Source organism: Caretta caretta, chromosome 1 (genome assembly GCF_965140235.1).
Source record: "Caretta caretta isolate rCarCar2 chromosome 1, rCarCar1.hap1, whole genome shotgun sequence".
Taxonomy (NCBI): domain Eukaryota; kingdom Metazoa; phylum Chordata; order Testudines; family Cheloniidae; genus Caretta; species Caretta caretta.
Genome location: NC_134206.1, coordinates 40,303,053 through 40,323,956, shown reverse-complemented (window position 1 = coordinate 40,323,956; position 20,904 = coordinate 40,303,053). Strand labels below are relative to the sequence as shown.

The 20,904-nt window shown below is 35.2% G+C and overlaps 1 protein-coding gene across 3 annotated transcripts in view; it reads left to right on the top strand.

The window, feature by feature from the left end:
- Window positions 1-20,904, top strand: part of PSPC1 (paraspeckle component 1) — a 93,830-nt gene that overhangs the window by 47,182 nt on the left and 25,744 nt on the right. Inside the window, exons 9-10 of one of the 3 annotated variants that reach the window (XM_048845297.2) lie at window positions 1,501-1,587; window positions 3,786-3,850. The exons of 1 other annotated variant lie outside the window; for it this stretch is intronic. In XM_048845297.2, coding sequence (XP_048701254.1) covers window positions 1,501-1,554 — 54 coding nt within the window. In that variant the 3' untranslated portion in view covers window positions 1,555-1,587; window positions 3,786-3,850. Of the gene's footprint in view, window positions 1-1,500; window positions 1,588-3,785; window positions 4,270-20,904 lie in introns of those variants that run through there. One more of the 3 variants, XM_048845287.2, reaches the window with a different exon arrangement.

Sequence of the window (20,904 nt, the reverse complement as noted above, 5' to 3'; positions counted from 1 at the left end):
GATAGGTAAATCTTTTATATGCTTAAATTAAATATTTTTGCACAAGAAGAACCTTTTTCACTTGAAAATCTGTTGAGGATATAAACTAGGAACATTGAAAATCCAGAATTAATCTCCCCCCCCCCTCCCCCCCCCCCCCCCCCCCCGACACAGAGATGATTATCTTCAAATGGAAATGTAGCTATTAGTGGACCAGTCTTCTAAGAAGTTGTCTGGTCCTTACTTTGAATGAACCTTAGACTAAAATTGTCACTTGTAGTAGAACTGTGAATGTAAAATCTATCATGTAAAAATACATTTAATCTAGCAAAATATTAATTTTTGTGAAGTGTATTCTTCATGTGTTAAATATACTTAAATCATTATTTTATGTTACGTTTTCTCTATTCTGTTAGGTATGAAACTAAAATTATTTATTAATTTTACTCTGTTATGAGGTTGAATTTTTTAAATAACACCAAATACAATTGTGATTAAAGGTGTACATAGTGTGAAGATATCTTTGGGTAAAAATCTTTTAAAAATTATTTTAGTATATAAGCACATTATTACAAGGGCACTGGCTCAAGCACGTGAAAGAGTTAAGAGTTATGGCAGTGATTTCATATCATTATAGAATAGTTACACCAGCAAAAATTATGTGGGATAATTGATGTACCAGGCTAGGAAAAGTCCTATTGTCCAGAATATCAGGGTGACCAAAAACCTGGTCTGGACAGTTGGAATTTACTTACTGAACAACAGAAAAACTCCTGGCCTGCACTTAAAGGGAATGGTTATCTTGGCTCTGCCCATTAACTCATGCACCCTCTTTTCCTATCTAATATCTTTTGGAGAGAAACAGCCATCTGTTTTTAATAACTTTTTAATATTACATATTTTCTGTGTTTCTGGATGTGTTCATGTCTGAGGGGATGTTCTGATGGCAGTATATGAAGAGTAGAACAGGCAGCTTATAGTATTCCATGATCGCTTTGCTGGAGCACTGAAACATGTAGCTGATTTTTTTTTTCCCCCTCTATCAGTTTCCTCAAAGGAAAATTAACTTGAGGAAACAATATACACTGTCTCAACAGCTGATTTGGAGAGGTAGATGCTGACAGGAATGCATGCTCCTTCAATACCAGACTCACATTTTTGATTTTTCTAGTGAGAATGGAGAACCTCTTTCACCTTCTGGACTTTTACTATCAGTGCTCACGGGAGCCAGCTTGTTCCCTCAGTAGTGAATATGAGAGCGGCCATACTGGGTCAGACCAAAGGTCCGTCTAGCCCAGTATCCTGTCTTCCAACAGTAGCCAATGCCTGGTGCTCCAAAGGGAATAAACAGAAGAAGTGATCCATACCCTGTTGCTCATTCCCCGTTTCTGGCAAACAGAGGTTAGGGACGCCATCCCTGCCCATCTGGGCTAATAGCCATTGATTGACCTATCCTTTATGAACGTATCTTTTTCTTTTTTTTTGAACCCTGTTATACCTTCACAACATCCTCTGGCAAAGATACTGTCTCCTGGAAATGGCTCACTTCCTTCTCTATGGGACAGATCAGCCTAAAAGCTAGTGAAGAGAGTAGATGCTCTCATCAAGGTAACAGCCTGTTGCTGGTAACTACTGCACTGATTAAATGGGCCTTTCATGCATTTGCCAAAGTTTTGGCTTCATTGTGCTCACTGAAGTCAGCTTCTCCAAACTGGTTTCTTAAAGAGGGAGTGCAAAGGAGAAAAAAAGTATATTAACTATTGCAGTGATCCAGCAAAACTGTTGAACACTGAAAAAGTCCTTATTCTGCTTGCTCAGCTTACCTCTGGAACACACCCTTAGGGTTGCATAAGATCAGAAACTGAAGGCAGGTGTGGAAAAAGACAAGATTTTATTTTAAGTGTATTTAAAAATAACCCCCTGACTCTCCTCCCATGGTAATTTCAAATATTGACACTTCAAAACTGCTGGATATGATGACACGTCAGTTTGATTAGCCTAAAGTTGAAAATTAAAACTGCTGACATTTAGAAGGAAATGGAAGGTTAAAGAGCAGAATAAGTGGATGATATGCTCATCTGGCCCTCTAATTTTAATAATTCCTTTTTTGGCTTTGCTCAGACATTTATTTTTGTGTTATGTGGTGAAAGGAATGTAGCTGGCTAATCCTTGTGTTCTTCTCAAAGGACTGTAATATAGAGTATTTGTCATTTGGTGGGTACAAGAAAACAGAGAATGGGGGATGGAGGGAGGGGAATCCAGTTTTCATTTTCAACTTCAGATGGACATGCACCTAGAATTTTTTTTTAAGTGCAGGTGATATCAGCATCTTGTTATTGATGTAGACATACAACCATAATTTCATTTAAAATAAAACACCTCACTTTGGCTTCCATAAATGTTGGACAGCCATATTTTCTTCATGCACAACCAAATTTGAGATCCAGATTGTCATTGAAGAAATCACTTTAAAATGTCCTAGCTTGGCTCAGACCTTTACCATAGATACTTAATAGTCATAGTTCATTTTTCAGTCTAGAAGTAGAAACTCTAATTAAAATACCCATCATTAGCTTATGACTATCTGAAAATTAGACCAGCAGTAAGAGTTATATTATTAGGAGTATGGGAACCTTGCATTTAGACAAGCCATTCTTTCATCTCTGGGTATATTCAGTGTTGGCAGATTTGAGTTGATTAGAAACAAGATTTTATTGAAAGTACTTCCTTATATTTTAAAATTAAATACCTGTGTAAATAATTATCTCCCAAAAATTACCTAGAAGGGGGAAAAAAGGAGCACTGCAGCATTAAGAATTAGGGGCTAGATTTTCAGAAGTGGTTAGCACCCACAATCTGGCCACTTCATTTAGGTGTCTAAAGGGGCTGAGCTCTTTTGGAAAGTCTGACCCAATATGTAACAGTACATATTATATCCATATTGTATTTAGATAAAACTTTTTAAATGTTAGTGACTAGAGCCCTTATCTTGCAAATGCTTGTTTGTTTAAATTAGAGTACTTAGATGTGTAAGTATTTGCATAATTGGGGCCTAAGAGAAGACTTTTAAAGGAGGATTATGGTACCCACATCTGTATTAGTTTATATTTAACTTTTAATATGGTTCAGGGAGCGAAATAAAATATGTGGCCTAGAACACGAATCTGATTTATATCTTACATCTGTATTTCAAGTTGGGCTACATTTAAATCTGTCTGAAGAAACGTAGATGTATAATATTCTCTGATGGGAGAAACTTTATTCCTTGAGTCAATAAACTTTGGAAACATTGAAGCTACAACTCACAATCTCATTTTTTTTCTACTTTGACAATGCTTCAGTTTCTGAACAAGCTAGTGAATACAGGAGCATTGAAATACGGGAAGAGTCGCATAAAATGTTTGCTCCCTGTCTTCTAATAGGGTAAAAAAAATTTTTACGTTTACATGGAGAATAAGTACGGCTTTGTGGAGAGGCAAGCTTTAGAGTGTAAATTTTAAATTATATGCTCTATAAAAGTGGTTGCTGATACAGTCTGAGTGGGACGCAGCTCTTTAGTATTTATTTCATGTACCTTTGTTTTAATTTTACAAAGTTGGAGCATAGCATTTAATAAGCTTTTATTTTCAGCTCCTTTTTGAATAATAACTAATTTAATTGCTCCTTTCTTCCTTCTATGTATGATCCTGATTCTGCTGGACTATCTGCCGAACTTCATGACAACACCACTTGGGGTTTTGCCATTTTTGTTATAATTTATATTTGGCGCATTCCAAATGGACTTAATATTCATTGTATGTTGTTAGCATAATGAGAGATTCCCACAAGGAGGCCCATCACAGATGGGTTCACCTCTGGTTAGTAGAACAGGCTCCGAAACCCCTCAGCCGCCAATGAGTGGTGTAGGTGCCGTGAGTGGTGGACCTGGTGGCTTTGGTAGAGGAAATCCAGGGGGCAACTTTGAAGGACCTAACAAACGTCGCAGATATTAAAACTTTCTTTCATTCCTTACTGTTTAGAAAATTCAGTACAAATATCCGGTGGTATGCCTTTATAATTTTTAGCTGTTATCTGGAAAGCAGTTTTATTGTTAATGTAGTCTTTAAAACAATTTATTTTGTAATTCCTAAACTTTTTTGTATTCCATCTTAGGCTATGTAGTGTAGAGCAGAAATGATGTGCATCATTATGTAAGTCAGCTGTGTTTGTGACTTCTGCAAAGTATCAATGTGTGACCATGCTGTAAAACTTGTGCAGTTATTTGATCACAATAAAATATAAAACAAATTACTTTAAAGGATTTTGGAAATGTTATTACAAATACTAATTAATTTTAAGTTTAATTGTAAACAGCTTCATTTTCATTCATCTTATTACTTAGGAATTTGCACCTTAAGTGTGAAGAAAATTCCATACTTAACTGCAATTGTGTGGAAATAGAACTGTGAGTTTCAGTACGTGTCAGGAATACTTGTTATAACAAGTGATTGAAGCTAATGCAACTTTTGAATGGTATCCCATTATATATAAACCCTTAATGATCTGTACAAAATACTGTTAACCTGTTTCTCACCTTCCTGTACAAACTTAATCACAATAGGATTGTCAACAAAATATGTTCTGTGTTGAATTTTTCAAATAAATATTTTGAACCTTGGAAAATAACTTCTTACAGAAAGTAAATCTTCACCTGTGCTTATTCATTCATAAAACGCAACAAATGGTATTAAGGATATTTTACACAAAATAAGGTTTTATAAAAATTAAGTTGTCATTTCTGTGCATTTGTGAAATATGGTGAGCATTAGTGAATAGTGTTAAAGTATCCTGTTATAACAGATAATGGTGCATTATTTACACCTAGTTTATTTAAGGCCTTTTATCAAGTTACACACTGGGCAGATTTGTCTCTCCTTCTAGCAGCTGGTCCATATAGCAAATATTCATTTACTAATGGCTTGTAAAAAGACACTAACTATATCAGTGACTTTCCCATGTTTATTTCAGAGAGGGAAATCATCTTTGTTTTTCCAATTTATTATTGCAATTACTGGCATTTGCCTCCGGTGTAGAATCAAGTATTTTTTATTTAGAAATAACTAAATATTAATACCAGTTATTCTAGATTTTGAAATGAACAATTACAATTTGATCATTTAATTAAATGTATTCTGGATAAAAATGATTTATTGAAGTGTAAGACTTAAAACCCCACTTCCAGCACAAGTACCCAAGAGCAAGTAATGAGACAGAATTATTGGGAAAGTCTGTTATGATCAACAACTTGTTTTTGTGGAAATCCACTTCTGTAAATGATGGAAGAGATGGAATGACCTATTAGATTATCTAATCCTCTGTAAAGGCAAGTGGGTCTAAATCTTGGCTGCCTTGCACTTTTTTGTCACTTTCGTCTGTGCAAAAATGGTATAAAATGCTACCATTTTGATTTGGGATGATTTGCACCCATTTTGCACAGGTAGAACTGACTACATGGGGATTTATGTACACAAGTTGCACTGGTTTAAAGGTATGATGTTACACAGATTAAGTTAAACACTTCTAATTGAACATATCTTTTAGATAAATAAGTGCAAATTCTGTGTGTAGACCAGGCCAAGGACACAAGGCAGCTGATAATTGGGCCCAAAGGCTGTATGTCATGTTAAACTTTCAATATAGAGGTGTGGTGATCTTGTTGAATTTCTTTCTAAATAAATGGATAGCCATTTAAAATTAGAAGTAGTGCCAGGAATTGAAATATACTTTTCTGCACACCATGTTATTGAATTGCTTAAGGGACATATTAGCTGATTGCCACAAACATAACACAAAAATCAAGAATACTGCTCAGCAAATTTACAGCTGTGTAATTTGTGACCACTATAGCTAAATCCATTAGCAACATCCTTTCTCTTAGGCTATTGCTGTATTTTGTATAACAGCACAAACTTGATTGTTTCTTACAGTTTGCTATGCAAAACAATTAGTTTGGTTAAAAGTTTGGTATATTTTTGTTGCATGCTACAAATTGCAAAAAAGAATACCCATTCTTAAAAGTAAGCTGCACCCAATTTACTGAGCATATTATCCTTAAACTTAATACAGTGAGAAACATTGCTACTTGTCCTTGTATTAAGTGTAAAAGCTTTCCTACTTGGCACTCAGTCTTGTCAGAAAATGACATTTGTAACAATGCTATTGTGGGGGACCAATGTTGGAGATTAACTTTATCCCATCCTTTCAGGCTGCATTAGTTGAAGATGGCAAATTTTGCCTAAAGATTAAGAAATATATTATTTTTACATTTAAGCTGGCCAATGATAAATATTTTTCCAGTGTGTGTTTACATTTATAATTTGAATGAGAGGCATAATGAGATCTTCATCAATTGATAAAGATCCAAGAGTTTTTTTTTTTTCTTTTTTTCCAGGAGGGGGTTTCATTCTGAGTGTCCTGGCCAAATCCTTATGTATTAGTCAGGCTTATGTATGGCCATCATAACTGTAGTATCTGAACATCTTCCAGAAGCACATTAAGCAGTGTAACAAGAATCTGTCATGTGGTTCTTTCTTTTTTTCTTCTTCCACATGGAGAAATTGTCTTTTTTCAATATGTGGTGTTACACTGATTAGCAAAAGTTTGTTCAAAGAAGTACACCTTGGATTTAGAAATGAGGTTTATGGTACATTTTAATTCCTGTGGGAGTTAGTTCCAGTGTCTTGAACTGGTCTCCCCCCAAAAAAAGTCTCCTGCACACCCTTGTGGTGGGTAGTTCCATGGTGCCTGAGGAGTAGAGCTGTTGTCTGCTGTATGTGTGCCCAAACAATAGTGATCTTACGTGAACTTTTAGGTATTCTGGGCCAAAACCATTGGCTGCCTTAAAAATAACATAGATCTTGAATTTGACACATTATTCTATGAGAAGCCATCTTAGAGAATAGAACACAGGTTTGAAGTGTGTGCAGTTCCTGGGTTGTTGAGACAGGCTGGCACATTCTGTGCCAGCTGGAACTTCCTAAATGCTGCCTGCTTCATGCCCAGGAAGGTATCATTCTGCAGTCCTTTGGGAAGGTGGTAAAAGCAGGTATAACTAAGGCCAGCTGTAAAGTGGGGGTCCTAAAGTATTTCAGATGGTAAGTAGAGATGGCTAAGGCTGCTGGTGTGTTGACTACTGCCTGTCATGCCTATCAGTATTGTCTCATTGTTTCCTTTTACTCCCATGTCTATCCGTCTATCGTCCCTTGTGTTATACTTAGATTGTAAGCTTTGGGAGCAGGGACTGTCATTTTGTTCTGTGTTTTTGCAACACAATGGGGTCCTGCTTCATGACTATGGCTCCTAGGCTCTACGGTAATATAAACAATAGATAGTAGTAATATATATTTTTATTCTGTAAAGGAAATAAGAATTTATGTAATTCACATAATAGTTGTCTACTGTAATGCCTTCGAGTTATACATGAGGAATCAGAAAGATGTTCCTGAAATTTCTTCCCAAAGTGACTTAGTTTTTGTGAGACAGTTTATCTTCCTGTAGTGTTGTCCAGAGGTTTGAACAGCATTAACATTCTATTTCTACCAAGTTTTGTGACTTGTTTAAACTACCACACTTTTCATTTTGATAGAATACAACAAACTTGAGAGATTTTGCATTTTGGAGTCATTGAAAGCTGTTCTCTGTACTATTGTGCTGAAAACTGTTATAGTAATATTTAATTTTCTGCTTTGGAAAGAAAAGGAAAGATAGCATCCATGCAGAAGAGGACACAGTACATGTACAGGATTTAGAAGAAATATGTCAGTTCTTATTGTAACACAATTTTTTCCCAACTATCACAGGCCTTGATGCATGATGATGTGTGGCATGCAGATGCCTCATTTGAGTCTCAGTTACTTTGGTTTAAGGAGGACTATCTGGCTTACATATTACGACTTTGATTTTCACTTTTGAGTTCATTACTATTTAGTACCTACCTGCCCAGATTTCTGGTTCTTAGAAAAAATAATTTTTTTATTTGGAAACTAATTTTTGTGATTCAGATCCACTCTGCTGGATTTCTCACAAAACAAAATATTTAGAAGAACATCCTGAAGACCTGTCCAGATGAGTGAAAGTTCCTGAACATGCAGTGCTTTTTTTATTGGCTACATGTCTTTCAGACAGAAGAGATCCAGTCGGACATAGAGATGCAATAAAAGTTGAAACCAAATTTTTAAACGACAGACCTTTTCTCCTTCTCTTATTTACCATTTTGAATATTGTACTAATTATGTACTAAGAATGTGTCCTCCTGAATATAATACAAGCCTTGTAATAAGATCAAGTAATCTGAATAGCACTTAAAAATATTTAGTATTTACATAGTTCACTGACATAATTACTTAACTCATTATAACATATACTGTTTTGTTTCAGCCCTACTCTTAAAGATATTTTTCTATATAGTTCACTCTTCTCCCTTACCCAATCTTCACTTTTATTTCTTAATCTTCTTCCTGGCTTGAAAAACTAGAACCATTTTAATTGGCCTTTCAGTTGGTTTCAAATAGTTTTTGTGAAGCACTGCTTTCTTAAATAATTCTTGTATTCTAACTGGAAATAACCTCAGGAGTTATAAGAGGCACAACAGTAACTTTGTGTGATAGAAAGTCCATTGTTAGGACGTGCTCCATACTTGCAAAAATAATGCACTTTTTAGAAGGTGTGTGCTCATCTGACTCCTGCTACATAATGCAAGAGCTAGGTAAGATGTGATATTACTGTGATTTGCCTGTGATGGGGAATGGGAAAATTTTGCGTAATGAGCAGTTGTAGGAAAGCAACTTTTTTATACAACTGTTCTACTATGTATGTTATGTTTATACAACAAGGTGAATGAAAATTCCTTTGAAATCCTGTTTTCACATTTTAAACAAATCGTGAAGTAGGCTTCTGAGTCACAAAGCGAAATAAGCGTCTTGTATCTTCTTTCTAGGCTACCAGCTATCATATGTTACCTTTATAGCAAATGTCTCAGAGACTTTTCATTATTTGGATTCAATCATTTTTACTAAAATCCATTTGAAATGATATATACAAATGTAACAGTAAGAGAATTGCATAAAGAAACTTGCAGTATTATTTAAACTTGTCTATAACTTGTATTGAATGTTTAATTTTGATTCCTGTGCCTCTCAACATAAATGATACTTATCTTTTATGGATTTTTTTAATAGCAGGTAATGTCTTCTCACCAATGCATTGTGCTGATATGAAGAATTAAAGCATAAGTTTATCAATAGATTTTTTTTCTATAAAACAATAATCTTAAAAGCCTCACTTCAGCTATATAAATTTCAGAGCTTCATTTTACTTCTGTGACAGTCCATGAGATGTGATACTTTTACCATGATTAATCAATCCATGATGAACTTTTAACTAGTAAAACTTCTGTTGTAACTTTCTTAAATATAATAAACTGAATTTTTAATTTTGTCATAAACAATACTTATGAATACATTCTGAACATATGGAAAGAAACCTTTACTATAGATACATCTTTTATCTGCATTTTCAAGAGGATAGATTTAATAGGTCTTTTCCATCTTAAATGTACTTTTATCTACAGTAAAAGTTAAAATCAGATTTAAAGTTTATATTTTAAAGCATTTTTTATGTTCCTGTTTTATAGAATGGTTCTACATTTGAGTCATGCAGCATTAAACAGCTGGTTGACATGAGGAAAGATCCTTTTCTGTCTTTTGTGCTGTCCCATTAATTAGAACAAAATGCTGCTGTAATCTCTAGCAGTAATCAGAACAAACATAACCTTGGTATTTCATGCACACACATCTGAGCGTTAATATATTTTTGTCTTTCTTTGCTAGTGCATAGTGAATGTATTGATCTAAAAACTTCTAACTGTGCCTAATTGTTTTAGTGCTTTCATGTCTAACTCTTGTAGATCTGACCACTGTCAGAAGACAGGATACTGGGTTAGATGGACCATTGGTCTGACTCCGTATGGATGTTCTTGTGTATAATTTGATTCCTTCGTTGACTGAGAGTACTTATTTCTGCTATCCTGCTGGATGTGGGGCATAAGTGTTGCATTTTTTAAAAAAATGCACTGAATATGGGGTGGTGTTATTGCCCCAGTGAAAAAGGTTGAATATCTGAGAAGAACATAAGCACAAACAGTTGTGTGTAAACTGCAAAAAGTGGAAAATAAACAAACATGCAATGAAAATAAAGCAAGACTGTGGTTTAATTTTGTGTTTATATCAAATGTACCACCATATACTTTTTGAAGTTTGTCATACATGGAAGTTTATAGGGGAAAAAATTGCTGTCGGGGATACCGGAAAGAATGTATGTTTGAGTTACTTTTCCTGTTAGTGTCTAAAATACTTGGTTACATTTAAAAAAAAAGTTCATCTTTGTGTACATTGTCAGGAAATATCAAGAAAAGTACTAGATACAGAGTAATTGAAACCAATTAAATATCTTAAAATAATTTTGCTGTGAAACAAATGGTGAAATTTCTTGCACATCACTCTTAAGGGGCTGGTGGGTCAGACTCAGTTTCATGGCTGAATATTTTTTGCCCACAAGAGTAGCAAAAGATTCAAAAAATGTAATTTGAACCCTTTCATTGTTATGTCCAAATGGTATAGAATATGACTCTCCCTACTGACTTTATTATAGTTGAAAAAATGTAAACAGGATGGGGTACAAGAATATAACTTGGCAGCTAACAAATTTTAAATCTAGGTACTGAATAGAGCTGGGATGTTTCGGGGCCAGGGTCTGCAAAAGCCCAAGCCCTCTCTTCAGCCTATAAATTCTAATCATATGGTTAAAAGGGAAACTAGAATATTATTTCAAGTGAGGATGTTTAAAAGAGGCAAACTAAAGTTAAGTAAAAGTTCAGCTTTCTGTGTACCCAAAAATGTTTACCAGTTAACTTAGGTAGCAATGAAAATGTGTTATCAATAGTCTGAGCCATAGAAGATTTAAAAAAGAAACATGAATGTTCATTATAAAATAAAAAGAACAGGAGTACTTGTGGCACCTTAGAGACTAACAAATTTATTTGAGCATAAGCTTTCGTGAGCTATAGCTCACTTCATCAGATGCATTCGGTGGAAAATACAGTGGGGAGATTTATGTACACAGAGAACATGAAATAATGGGTGTTACCATACACACTGTAAAGAGAGTGATCACTTAAGGTGAGCTGCTATTAGCAAGTTTCAGAGTAGCAGCCGTGTTAGTCTGTATTCGCAAAAAGAAGAGTACTAGTGGCACCTTAGAGACTAACCAATTTATTTGAGCATAAGCTTTTGTGAGCTACAGCTCACTTCATCGGATGCATTCCAGCAGGAGAGTGGTGATCACTTAAGGTGAGCTATTATCAGCAGGAGACCCCCCACACACACTCTCCTGTTGATAGTGATCACTTAAGGTGAGCTATTCTCTTTACAGTGTGTATTGTAACACCCATTGTTTCATGTTCTCTGTGTATATAAATCTCCCCACTGTATTTTCCACTGAATACATCCAATGAAGTGAGGTGTAGCTCACGAAAGCTTATGCTCAAATAAATTTGTTAGTCTCTAAGGTGCCACAAGTACTCCTTTTCTTTTTGCGAATACAGACTAACACGGCTGCTACTCTGAAACCGGTCATTAGAGACTTACAAAATTATTAGAGCATAAGCTTCCGTGGGCTACAGCTCACTTCATTGGATGCATAGAATGGAACATATAGTAAGATATATTTTTATGTATACATACAGATAAGTTGGAAGTTACCATACAAACTATGAGAGGCTAATTAGTTAAGATGAGCTATTATCAGCTGGAGAAAAAAAACTTTTGTAGTGATAATCAAGATGGACCATTTAGACAGTTGACAAGAAGGTGTGAGGATACTTAACTTAAGGAAATAGAGTCAATATGTGTAATGACCCAGCCACTCCCAGTCTCTATTTAAACCCAAGTTAATGGTATCTAGTTTGCACATTAATTCAAGCTCAGCAGTTTCTCCTTGGAGTCTGTTTTTGAAGCTTTTAATATGCAAACTAGATACCATTAACTTGGATATGAATAGAGACTAGGAGTGGCTGGGTCATTACACATATTGACTCTATTTCCTTAAGTTAAGTATCCTCACACCTTCTTGTCAACTGTCTAAATGGGCCATCTTGATTATCACTACAAAGTTTTTTTCTCCAGCTGATAATAGCTCATCTTAACTAATTAGCCTCTCACAGTTTGTATGGTAACTTCTAACTTACTGTATATATATGTGTGTGTATATATATACACACATATCTTACTATATGTTCCATTCTATGCATCCGATGAAGTGGGCTGTAGCCCACAAAAGCTTATGCTCTAATAAATTTGTTTAGTCTCTAAGGTGCCACAGGTACTCCTGTTCTTTTTGCGGATACAGACTAACACGGCTGCTACTCTGAAACCTATAAAGTAAGTTATTTCTGTGGCTAATTATCCTTACTCATTTTGTGCTCCCCACTATGCCTGCTCCCTTGATTTTCTTAGTATCCATATTGGCTATATTAATTCTTTGATTAGTGAATATTAATATTTCCTCTGGAGTTAAAAAGATACATGTTTGACTGGCATATTTTAATCAGACTGTTGGATCATGGTGGTCCAATAGTCCATATGATTATTGTTTTAGAAGTTTTTCTATTTTGTTATTTCCCAGGGAGTTAAATCAGGCATTTTACTTATAAACATCTCAAATGTCTGTAACCACCCTCCCCAGCACTATCTGCATCCACCATCCACATTGTTACTTCCCTCCTCTTTTTCTTTAGTACGTCGCATTTTTAAAAAAGATATTCTCTGGCTGGAATTGTGCTGCTGACGAGCCTAGATATTTGTCTAGCATAAAATTGAAAGAGTTCTATGTAAACCAGCTACTTCACTGTCAAAATGTAGTTCCAATATAGTTCCAAACATAAGTGGCCTCTTAAACTGTTAGTACATGTGCTTCATGAAAAGATTTTTCTGTTAATTAGAAATGATTAAGCAACATTGATGTCTAAAATCTAAATATTCATGGATCCAGCCTAGCTAGCATGAGTGAGCTGCTTGTCAGATATTACTAATTTTTATTTATTGGTAGATCGTCCATCTGGTTGTGACTGAAACTGTAAGGAAGCTGTTTTCAGTCATAGGTAAGAAGCTTTGCCTGTAAGTGTCCTCTGTCCGCAGTAAATAAATGTTTCATGAGTAACTGCCACCTTTGTCTGTGAAACTTTTTCTGGTTCAGCACCTATTGTGCAATAGGAACTATGAAAATAAATAAATATTCATTGCTATCATGTCCTGTTTAAATGTCTTTTCTGTACTATCAGGCAAATACTTGGCTTAGAAATGAGTGGATGAGAAATGAGTTGGGAGCTTCAGTCACATTCTTCATCTTCAAATGTCCACATTACAGAAAAATCATAAGTGGTACTGTTAATGTCAGTCTCAGCAGAGGTCAAGAATTAAAGGCGTAGAGATTTAATTAACCTATAAATGGTCCCTCCAGATTTTGCTTGTGTGCTAGCTGTGGGAGGAAGCTTGCCTGTTTACTGCCTACATTTTTATTCTATGTGTGGAAAAAATGAGAGCTTTGATATTCAAAGTTCGCAATGTATTATTTGTCAGTAATGCTAAAATTCATGTGAAATATTTTTTTGTGTAAGAAATATAGTAATGGTAACAAATGAATGATTCATAGACTCCAGGCCAGAAGGGACCATTATGATCATGTAGTCTGACATGATATGTATGTAATCACTTAGGGGGATAAAGTATATAACAGATAAGATACAGTTTTAATCAATTTGAAGCAGAAACATTGAAAGGAAGAAGAGAACTGAGTATAATATGAAGCAATAGTTTTATGTCCTCTATTTTTGATGCAATTTAGACTTCAGACCACTAGAAATTACTGCATTATCTGTAACTGTTCTGCATCTGAACTTGTTTGGAATAACCAGTGCTGTTCCAAGTAATACAAATATTTTTGATTTAGTGTTGGGGAATGTGATTTTTCACTTTTCAAAGTACAATATTTAGAGATCAGAAATCTAATTTATAAGAGAATTACAATGGTATATCAACATGTAAATTATTACAATAATCACATTAACAGATGTTCATATTTTAAGTATTTTGATTTACAGTAATGAAAGGGATACACAATTTAACTTCATGTTGGCATGAGCTGTGAATATTGTAGAACCTTTATAATGTCAGTTTACTGTTGCCTTATGTCCATCTGATGTCTGATTTTCTGTTCGCATTTTTGCGTTAATACAATTTCAGCACAATTAACTGATATACACTGTGTGCAGTGTGCATACATCCTACCCACCCTTAGCTTTGAATGCTAATGCACCAGTGTGGGATCAGTTTGTTAGAGCATTTATTTCAACCTTCCTACTAGGACTTACTGTACTGGTAACTATGAGGTTTTTATTGCTAAACTTGCTTTCCTTTTTCCTTTGAACAATGTAAATGTTTTGTGGATGTTGAACCTATTGCACATGAGGATGGATAAAACATTGATTATTTAAAAAATCAGATTTGTATTTAAATTGGATTTTTTTAAATTAAATTTATACAGATTTTAAAAAGCCACCTATTTAAAATTAAATTTAAAGTTGACAACTTACGTTAAGGCTTAAACTTCTTATAATTTGGTATTTAAATTGAATACCAAAAATAATATTAAGCAGTATATGTTTGCTTCCATGTTTTAAAGAAAGACCACTGAACTCATTGCCTAAGCATCTGGAACCAGAGTTTTTCCAGTGCTAAACCAGTGTTTGACAGCTGTAGCTTCTTCTGCAGAATATTTTCTTCATTTATTCAATTAGTTCAGTTCAATGACTAGTTCATTCAAAGCTAAGAAATGAGTTGGGAGTTGAAAAAAGAAGGAAAGCTTGTTTTCAACTTCCAATCTCTGAATAGATATTAGGTGTGAAAGGATGAGATCTAGTGCTAAAATTTTGGACAGGGTGACCAGAAACAATCAGTTCACTAACTAGGAACAAGATTTCCTTTTTAAATAAATCATTTAGTTTTAAAAGCACATCATGCTGTGATATACTTTCTGAAACTTTTTTCTTATGTAAGCAGCACATTTAAGGTAGCTTTATATATATAACTAGTTAATCACAATTAAAATGCTGTTTTTGTGCATTTTTAATTGAATTTGAATTTCTATCCAAATAGACCTTGACACAAAACAAGGTTAAAAATTAATCTAGTAAATAAGAAATGCATCATTCACCATTTTTCATCACAGTAAAAATTAAAAATCAGAATAAATGTATGTTAAGATGTATAATTGCTTAGACAATATATATACATATAGTGTGCTCTCTTGATTAGCAAACAGAAGCACTAACTGTAGTGTAAAGGCTATATTTAATAGCAAATAAACATGTTTTAATGGTCCCTAACCAGGGAGAAGGAACCTTTCTTTAGGAAAATAACTAAACATACCAGTGCAAAAGCTTATTTAAATCAATGATTTTATATTGTAATTTGGGGAATTCAGATATATAATCACAAACTACAGTTTGAGTGTAGTTACTTTCACCTTTAGAACTGAGAAAATAATTGAAGATGCTGTGTGGACTAGGATGATCCACTGTATAAAACTAGTCTATATAAAATATATTTGTGGGGGAATAGTAAACTTTCATAGTTTGTGGGGGTTTATGAGATGCCACTGGCCATGTGCTGTAGTACTTGGCTCTTTCATTTTGTTTTATTGGGAAATACCACTTTACATTGCAATGGGATTTTTCATTATAAAAAGAGTTAACCAACTGGTGTACGAAGAGAGTTGAAATCAAGAGGTCCAGTGACCGTTCTTAAGTCCGAAAATGAACCAGCTGGGTAAAATTGCAACTAATTATGTCAACATCTCAGGCAGTACAATGTCATCTATAGTAATAAAAGCATGCTTTGAGATGAGGAAAAAATCACAGTAATGTCAGAAGTCAGAAAACAATTGAATTTAAGTGATGTTTGCACTTACTGAATATTGTGATTCAGTTATATTCAGTGTTTCTAGTCTAAGACTAGATGAGGATTTTTCATATTTTTTCCCTCATGGCATCATTATGGAGCAGAGCTAAGGTTGTTTGGGTGTCTTAACTGTGCAATTGTGTGCTTTAATATGTTGGATTTCTTTAAAGTTTAATCTTAACTCTGACTTTCCAGGGTTTGTAACACTTGCTTTGGGATGATTACAGCACTCTTGTACCCTTTTACCCTTAAATTACTGATATGTGATCATAATCTTAGACCCAAATCCTGTAAACACTTAGACTATGCTTAACTTTACTATAGTAGGAAAGTTTTGCATATGTGTGTTTGCAGAATCAGGGTCTTAATGTAGATCTTACATCTGGGAGTAATTATATATTCATATATATAATTGCGTCTAGACCTTGGAAGGAAGGAAGGATTATAACTAATACATTTTAGAAACCTGAATATTACTTAAAAAGCTTTTTCATAACATCTCTCTCAAAAATTGGATATTTTGGGGACTTTCAAAGGCAACAGAATCAAGTGGTGTATCCCATTTGAAAGTTATCTTTCTTTTCCCAATGATACTAAGTTTTTGTGACATATCAGAGCCTTAAATCAGTATAACAGGATGGTGGGGAAGGAGACTTACACGTTTTGGGGGAAGGACAGAATTTTTTGGAAAGCTGGCTTCAAAAATAAAAGTGGTATCTGTTATGCAGGAAGGCAACGTGTCCTAGTGGCTAGAGCATGGGACTCAGGAGACCTGGGTTTTGTTACCAGCTCAACGACTGGCTTGCTAGTCACCTTGGGCAAGTCATTTCCTGTCTTCATGCCTCAGTTTTCCCATCTGTAAAATGGGGTACTGATACTGTGACCTCATCTGTAAAGTGCTCTGAGATCTACTGATGAAAAGCCCTATATAATTGCTGAGTTGTTTATTATATAATTCAGAGGATTGGAATAGTAAACCAGGCAGAATTTGATTAGTGGGCAGCTGAAGAAGAGGAGTTCAAAGTGCATGGTAAATACAGTTTTATCATATGGTCTTGCAGGATATCACCCCCACCTATGTATTCTCTGTGTGTATCTGTGTTATACCTTGTGAGTATATGTATATTTTATTTTAACCTTTTAATTGAGGTTAAAAAGGGGTTGTGAGAGGCTTTGGTGTGCTGTAATCCCTAAAAGTCAATACTTCAACTTCATTATAAGGGTTCTGAACTATAGTTATGCTAATGAACTCCCAAACGTTGTACGTTTGCACAAGAATTGAGCTACAGAATATATTATGGCAATTGTAATTAAAAGTAGTAGGTGATATCTCTTCACTGCCTCATGGAATGCTTAGGGTTATTCATGTGAAAAAAACACCATTGCGAAATCTGATTTGACTTACCATTTTTTCAGTTTCTTTATCTCCCCCTCATTCCGTTAAAAAATTTGGAAGTCAAAAATTAAAAAAGCAAGCAAACAAACGCCACTCCAAACTAAGCTGATCCATCTCTTCATAAACTTCATCTGTGTAAAATTTTTCAAAATTTTAGAATGTTTATTTACATAAGTACAAATGCATTTAATGTACACAGAATAAATAAATATATGTACCATATGCTATGGTGATCGGCTCTTTTAGGCTTTAATTAAGCCGTTCTTCAGATATGAAGAGGGAAACTAGTTAGTTAAAGGGTATTACTCATTACAGGGCAAAATGAGGCAACTCTAGAGATTTCTCAAATCATCTTTTCACTGAAATTTGTTTTGGCAGCAAACAGACCCACCTAGGTGGAAATTTCATGAACACTTGAAAAGACAGTCAACTTATTTTTCATAATTCTAATGAATTTGTACTTTATTTTAATATTACATGGTGCTGAAACATTACATAAACCACAAGTTGTATACTTAATAAAAATTATGTTGGTTTCCTGGTTTGGCAAATGATGAGGATTATAATTAGTAAACCAAATACCTAGCAAATAAGAGTCAAATTGGTAACAAAGCTAGTAGGGTATGACTATTGTCAGTGCTTCTGATGCTTTTGTATCTTGTGAAGTTAATGCTACTACTTTCTTCATGGATGTTAGTGAAATGGGTAAAGAATCGTGACATATAAGGGAGAGATGAAGACACAGCCTGGGACCATGCTATAAGTCAAAGGGCTGAGTTCAGAACATGTGAAACTGGACACGTATGTTCTATAGAAAAGTGGAATGTTAATGCCATTTTAGAAAACTCTTCACTTCTTTATAGAAACAGACACTGCACAGCAGAAGTGCTCCTTGGAATTCTACCCACCTCTGCGATAGCACTGATATCATGGTGGAAGCTGTGATTGGTGACTTCCAGAACAAGAAGAAGAAATACATTTATAAAATTGCTTTGGCAGAAAAATTCCTCCTTCAGAGTTATAGGTTTGGAAAAACTAAGGTATACTCTTTTACTTCTCCCATTCCTATAATACTCGAGTTTCTGCCAGTAACAAGTAATGTGACATCATTCTCAGTAAGGGATAGACTCAGTTAAATAGGAAATATAAATTGAACTGATTACCACATCCCAATTATACAAAAATGTAGATAAATGGAATGTGGCAACAGGCAACTCTCATGGGTTTAAAATTCCTTATAAATTATTGTAAGGCAAAAGCCATTAAGCTAGTATTACCAGTTTTATCAACTCTTTAAGTTTTAAAAACACATCATTCAAGTAAAGAAATGGAGCCAGATTGGATGAATGTTCCTCACTAGATACATTTCTCAAGTCTTCCAATAAAAAAGTGAGGTCAGAATTAGGAGTAAAAGACTCCTTGCCTTTCATTCTCCAAAACACAATCCTAGATTGTGTTTTGACATCTATATTTGTTACAGTTTTAGTTTATATAAAATCTTGGTGGTGATAGGGCTTTTTCTGGTCATTTGCTGTTACAAGATTTCATACTGCCTTCACAAGAGAGAGAGCAGAAATAGGACTTAAGTAGTAATTAAGAGTAAACCTGTTAAAGGTGAGCAGGAATATGAATGTAGAGTGAAGGAAGCATAAAGCTCATTGAAAGATTTTCTGTTTTAGCACCACTCAAGGAGAAACTGATGTCACAAGAACAAACCATGCTGTAATCTTGATAACAGCTTTATGTTCTATTCACTTTCCAAACAAACCAACTTATCAAGTTAAACAAGGCTGTATATTTCATTTGCTCTAACAGTTCTCTTATGACTCAGCCTGAGATAAACTTCTGAATTGAAAACTCCGTGTGCCCTCACAGTAGAGAAGTTTTCAAGGTGGATGGCAATGCATGCTAAATTGTACTAGAATCAAACATAAGATTGGAGAGCATTCCTCGTTTTGCATGATGGCAGTATACAGTGAAGGTTAGAAAAAGGTAGCTATTAAGCATTAGCTCTCACTTAACTGTCTATTCCACATGCTGCTTCATATATATGTTTATTTTAAACGTATAGTTGATGCTTTTTTGAGTAGTGTCCCTGTATGTGCTCCACTTCAGGTGCACCTGAGCCCTATGCCTTTGATTGAAAATTTTTGGTAGTAGTGACTGTGCTGCCTGCTCATTTATACCCCACACATTCTCATGCCTGGTGCTGAGGCTATTTGGGGCTGTGTAGGCAAACTGCCCTCAGTTCCTTCAGAGCTCCCTTTGGCGTCTACTGTGTGCCTGTTCTCTAATATTTAGCTTTTTCTCACTTAGTTACCTTATAGTGATAGTTGTTGGAACAATTGTTCCCTCGGGGATTTTTTTCCTTAAAAAGGCCAAACGTTTTATTCACAGAGACAGTTATATAGTTTGGAGATTTCCCCTTCCAGGGGTTACATTTTCATTAGTTTTTCTTGGGACAGCTGGTCTCCCATTCAAGAGATGCCTCTACTATTGTGTGGCTATTCCAATAAGTGATGGACATTCTCAGTGCCTCTGCTGACTGGATGATACTCATATCCCCAATAAGTGCAGGATCTGCACTTTCTTCAAAGATAGATTTTAAAAAATAGAGAAAGTAAGTATCAGCTCCTAATGATGGAGAAAGCTTTAGGTCCTGTGCAGGATGTAGGAGCGGAGGATCCACTCCTCCACCCCCCAATACATTGAACTCCCAGTATAGCTAGTGCCCCGTTCACATCAATGTCTGAGTCACTGGAGACTGGTAGAGAGGTAGGCAGCACTGTGGCACAGAGTACATCTATGGTCCTTATTTACATCTGGCTCTAAGCAGGAGGAGGAAAGGAATAAATCTCATGCACAAATATGGCTATTTAAATTATAACAAATTATATTCTTTAATGAGCATCTGCCAGAAGAACATCAAGAGCAATTTAAGTCCATTATACAAGGGGGTCAGCTCCTGGCATCACTCCAGGCCCCCTTGGATGGGGCACATAAGACAGCACAGTCTAACTCCACTGCAGTGGTTATGAGAAGAGCATCTTGGCTATAGCTGTCGGGCTTTCCGAGAGAGGTTCATAGTACTGTCATAGACCTCCCCTTTGACAGTCGCAGTCTCTTTGCAGACTTGATGGATGCCTCTCTCCACATTTTAAAAGACTCAAGAGCTACACTGTGATCACAAGGGATTTAAAGACCTGTAAATAAAAGATTTAGTAGGTTTGGTACTGCACAAGGAGCATACCAAGCCCTGTATTCAACATACCGTAGACCAGGAATATTCAGTTATTTTTGTCAAGGTTCAAATTTCTTGGTGAAGTTATAGTCAAAGTCCAGTCTGCAGAGAAAATAATAAAAATGTTGGGGTCTATACAAACGCATCTGGCGGTCTGTATTTGGTCCGTGGTCTGCCTGCTTGACTACCTCTGCCCTAGACCCTTTGAACCCCCAGCCAAGGGATGAAGATCAGATGTT